This window comes from Nuphar pumila, chromosome 7, assembly GCF_984573655.1.
Source record: "Nuphar pumila chromosome 7, dmNupPumi1.hap1.1, whole genome shotgun sequence".
Lineage (NCBI taxonomy): Eukaryota > Viridiplantae > Streptophyta > Magnoliopsida > Nymphaeales > Nymphaeaceae > Nuphar > Nuphar pumila.
In genome coordinates, this window is record NC_143255.1 from 112411827 (window position 1) to 112417217 (window position 5391).

Sequence of the window (5391 nt, forward strand, 5' to 3'; positions counted from 1 at the left end):
TAATTTATTTCATGTCGTTAGATTTCAAGCTAGTATATGCATGATTGAACACATATAAGCATGATTTCATCACTATAAAAAATTTTGACTGCCTTATAACACATATATGCGTTATGAATATCGTATTAATATAATTCTTTTCATTTTTCTCAAAAAAAAAAAGAAACGAACCGAGTTGAGTCAATGTAATGACCTATTCAAATAACTCGCCCAAGTCATCAGAGTTTTTATTTTTTTAGACTAATGAATTAAAATCCAAGTTTCAAATTGGTCAACCATAGCCGCAGTTTTATACTAACTTGATGCCTAGACCAAATTGAATGCTATCCACAAGGGTTTGACCCGAGTTCAGACAAAGATCCATAAATTTTCAATATAAAAATATTATTTTACCGGGTATGGTCTGGGTTTGGTTCATGTAATCCTTATAGGATTAGGGTATGGTTCTTTTTATGATACCTCTGATTGGACTCAGGTCTGAACCCGGTACCATCATCTAAAATAAAGTCTGGGTCTGGTTCCACCGGGGTCTGAACCAAACCCGACCCGTTGACAGACAAGTGAGCTCTGCCCACCGACTTCCAGGTGGGTGTGGGGCAGCCCCTGACCGGATAGTGAGATAAGGGTATCTATGAGCATCGAGAAAGGGGCTCCTCCATGCTCCAAGTACCGATGTTCCCTAATTTGCCCCCTCAAATACTCATATTTATCCAAGGACCATGCATCGCATCAACTCCACCCTCACCACACCTCACCCCTTATACCTGCGTTAAAAGATACGCTATAAATGCCTTTACCGTCTTTTCCTTTCCTACAAATTGATGAAAAACCAAAAAACTTGGCCTTCCCTCCTCCTGCAGTAGAAAGAGAGATGGGGTGGAGCAGATCTATAAGAAAAGAGAGAGGAGGCAACGGAGTAATGGGGTGCATGAGTGGTATGCTTCAGCTCTTTGATTTCCGTCAAGAAGCCATCAACACCACAGATAGCTCGCAGGCCGCAGCTTGCCCCCCACCACAGGATGGTTCCTGCACGGGTAGGCATTCCATTAAAGCCTTTTTTTGGTAGTCCTTTTCAAGAGCTTGAGTGGTGTGGTAATGAATGGAAAATGCAGGTATTGAAGCTCCAAGGAACAGCCTCGAAGCCCTGACCACTGCCAAACCTGGCTCACTTGAGCAGCACCAACCTCACCAAGATGTTGAAGATGAAGATATTCCGGTAAGTGAACCTTATTCTCACCTATATTGCAACTACTTTTCTGCAATTGCAATTTCTGGTTGCTTCCTCTTTTTCCAGTTGTTATTATGGTATATAGATATGAATTTTGAAATTTTCAAATGGTTATCAGAAACAGTGCCTTTTTGCTTGTTTTCTATCATTATATCATTATCATATTGTCTTGCTTTACCTACATGATGTTGGTTTTGCGAGTCATATTTCTTCTTTCCTTCATTTAAAGTAATACTCTTTCTCTTGAAATATTTCTTATGAATCTGTGTTTTGTTGTAGATGGGTTTCGACATTTTTACAAGATCAGAGGCTCCGAAAGATTCAATTAGTCCGAATACGAAAGGCAAAAGCCCAAGCGTCGTTGCACGTTTAATGGGGGTTGAGATTTTGCCCGATGATGCTGAAAAAGGAAAAGAAAAGGATGGTTTTGATGTGAACTCTATCAATGCCTCTAGTAAGAACCATGGAAGCAGCAACAACACCAAGAAGGTCTTTAATCCTAGAGAAAAAAAGCTTAGAGAGCTGAATCACGAGCTCAGGATCCTTGAGAAGAGATGCGAGAACATAATTCGGCACAACCCAGTGCCGGCATTCTCGCGATCCTTGCCGGAGAGCCCACGGATCTCATTGGCACGGCGATCAGACGTCGAGCACAGGCTCTCCTTCCAGAGCCATAAGGAAAATGTGCCCCCCTTCATGAACGTCAATTATATGGATGGAGGTCCAATAGCATCTTCCCCAACATCATCAACTTCGTCATACTCTTTGAGAAATCTTGATACCAAGAGAATGAATTGCAGCCTGAATTCAGGTAAAACAAGTCCTAGATTGGTGTTATCTTCGAATTCGCCTCGTCTTGGTAAGCCAAGAGAAGAGAAAGGAGAGCAGAGGCATCCAAGTCCACCATGTTCACCAAGGGTCAGGTATAGAGTCGAGGACTGCACCACCAAGACCAAGCCAAGACCTGAAAACCAGGCGGCCTCGAGCTCACCAAAGAACTCACACAAGGCTAGGCTCTGCACCCCACCACCACAGGCCATTGAGTCAAGATCAAGATCCACCAAGGGGCCTAGGCTGAGTCTTATCAATAAGGGCAAGCCCAAGTTTGAGGTGGTGGTGAAGGGTAGTAGTGATGTGATGTCAAGAGGACCAAAGAAGGACAGGAGACCCCCGAGGATAAGGGAGAGCTACGTTAGGGTCCTAGACGTTAAGTCTGGTGTCCCAAAGAAAGGGCAGAAGCCAATCTGTGATACCCTTCTCAAGGCCCATTCCGTTATCCCTACAACCAAGGCATCCCCTCGGATGCTCCGTACCATTGTCTCTGGGCTCACTCCTCAACAGGTATATGTGAACTCTCTGTCTCTCTCATCCTATTACTTGGGATGCTTAGATTTTTTGTTTTCTTTACATTTTTTCTGTTTTCATTCTCATTTTTAGCATCAAGGTAGAGATTGATATAATTGGTTGTTTCTTTTCACCAGCAATCTCGGGCGACGACTGCAACAGCACCCGATGATATTCCACAATATGGTTCTTCTTCTGATAGTACTCACTGTAGCAACCAACTTGCATCCTTTTTGGATAAATCCACCAATGCCAATCATCAACTTGCTCCTACAATATTGCCCAAAAAACCATGGCCCAACTCCCTCTCCTCTTCCTTTCCCACTCCCATCCATGACATACCATTATCATCATCATTGTTCTCATTCAACAAAGAGAAAAGAAAAGAAAAGGATAATCTCTCTGTGCATGGATACATAAAGACCATACTCGAGCAAATGGGAGTTGGGATTAACACCAAGGTCTCCTTCATACATTGGTACTCTCTTTCTCATCCATTAGACCCCACCCTCTTCACCAAACTAGATGCTTTCTACCATCATCATCATGATGGCCATGATGGTGGTCTTCATGTGAGCATGGTCAACACTAGGAGCAATAGAAAGCTGGTGTTTCAATTAGTGGATGAGTTGCTACGTGAGAGGCTGAGGCCCCACCTCAGCATGAGGCCATGGATGATGATGATGATGATGATGGCGCAAGGATCATGCATGATGGCCATGACCGGGAAGCAGCTGCTGGATGATGTATGGATGGATGTGTGCAGCTTCCCGTCGGCGGACTGCAAGGTGGTTCAGGACATCGACGCGCTCGTGGCCGGCGACGTGAACTCTGGCCACTACTCGTCACCCGTCAACGACACCGATCCCGAGTCTGTCTCCGAGACGACCCTGTTCCGTATCGGTCAGGACATCGCCGATTCTCTCGTCGCTGAGGCCGTGGTCGACTTTCTCTCTCTCTAGAATCAGGGAAAAGTCTTTCTCTCTAGGGTTGAGGCCCTTATTTTCTCTTAGAACGGAGAAATTTCTCTCTCTAGATTTCCTCTCTCTTCCAACGTGGGCCCACCGATCTCCTTTTTTTAATTTGTAACCTAAGTGTAGACTTTTTCTCTGTCTAGACTCCCTATGAAAATATGGGTCGTTCTTTCTCTAGAATTTGGGAACTTTCTCTCTCTAGAATTGGGCAACCTTCTGTAGACTTGCTCTCTTTTTGAGGATTTGGGACTTTTCTCTCTCTGAAATGGGGGTTTTCTCTCTCTAGAATGAGGAGCTTTGTGCAGACTCTCTCTCTCTAGAATATTGGTGTTTTCTCTAAAATGGGGACCCTGCTTCCCCTTTCCTATCTATAGTGGCGCCTTTTCTCTTGAAAAATGAGCAATTTTCTCTCTCTAACGAGGAGCTTGATGCAGACTCTCTGTCTAGAATATTGATGCTTTCACTCTAAAACGGGAACCCTTCATTCCCTCTCCTCTCTATAGTGGCGCCTTTTCCTCTCTAAAATTGAGGCAATTTTCTCTCTCTCTAAACGTCCTCCTCCTCTTTCAGTAGAGTTCCGCGAGAGATAAAGGTGTCCCCGGGTACGGTAGATTCTTCGGTGGGTGACGTCACGTGTCAGAGTCGTACATAAAACGGCTCAATAATGAGGGAGGGACTGTCAGGAGTCTGTCACATGTGGAGTTCACGTTAAAAGATAACGCCAGCATAGCCGGACACGTGTCCAGAAAGGCCAGATTGACGACAACGTGGAAGCCGCTTGTGAAGGAGAGTAGCGACTTTGTGTGACCGCACCGCACGGGAAGTGTCTTCGCCGCTCTCGATCCCTAAAAAAAAAAAGGACACTTTTTGTCCCCAAGGAAAACAAAATGACCAAAGTATCCCGCAGTTGTGATGTTGGGGACATGAAGGCCAATGGAGCAAATTGATGAGGACAAAACCTAGACTCTCACTTCTTTTTTTTTGTTAAGGCTTTTACCTTTGTACTATCTTTTGTCACAAAAAGGAAAATAAGAACGTGGGGCCCACGTCGAGGGGCATGGTTGTAAATATTGCTACTATTGTCATAAAATATATGAGGCCTCTCTTTTGCTTTTGCTTTTTTGCTTTTTTATATAATGTTACACTCTTTTGTCATGATCGATTTGGCCATTTCTCTTTTCCTTCTACTTGTTGTTATTGATAATAGCTTGGAGGTTTCAATTTGTTGTTATTTGGTAAGTAGTGAATTGAAAATGAGTTGCAAGGTCTACTAGAGATTTGAGCCTGCAAGAAAAACTATTGTGTTAAGTGCCCATGAATTTTTTCTTTTTACTCTGAGAAACAGCCCCAGCGCAGAGACCTAGTCATGCTGGCTCAGTCTGCCATACTTACAGTTTCTATTCATGCCGGCCTAAAACTCTGAGGGCTAACCTCTCGACCCCGGAGAATCGCCGAGTTTTAGTTTACGCGGAGGTGATGCCTATGAGATTTGAACCTAGACTGCCCATCAAACGGTCCAGGCCCCATCCCACTACCTCAAACCCCATGAGTCTAAATGCCCATGAATTTGCTCAATGGCCTTTACACAGAGAGTGAATTTTAAAAATTTTGTGTCTTCTTATCTCTCAGTTCATCCTTTGTGCATGCACGGGCTGGAAATCACAGGGTACTTCTAATTCAAAGCTCCTAAACAAAGTCTTAGTGCATACTGACTAGGGCTGGAAAACAAGCTGAGCCGCTTGTAAAGAGCTTGTTAAAACTCGTAAAATAGATTCAGCAAGCTGAATATGAACAATAGATACTCGGTTTGGCTCCTGTAAGCTTGTTAGGTAGTAAGAAATATAT

The 5391-nt window shown here is 43.9% G+C and overlaps 1 protein-coding gene across 1 annotated transcript; it reads left to right on the forward strand.

Moving 5' to 3' along the window:
* The first annotated feature begins 825 nt into the window (after window positions 1-825).
* Window positions 826-4659, forward strand: LOC149832966 (uncharacterized). The gene is made up of 4 exons (XM_090012660.1): window positions 826-1034; window positions 1113-1216; window positions 1508-2569; window positions 2710-4659. Exons 1-4 carry the CDS (start codon window positions 872-874, stop codon window positions 3532-3534), a joined length of 2154 nt encoding a protein of 717 aa, XP_089868786.1. The 5' UTR covers window positions 826-871; the 3' UTR covers window positions 3535-4659.
* Window positions 4660-5391: the final 732 nt, after the last annotated feature.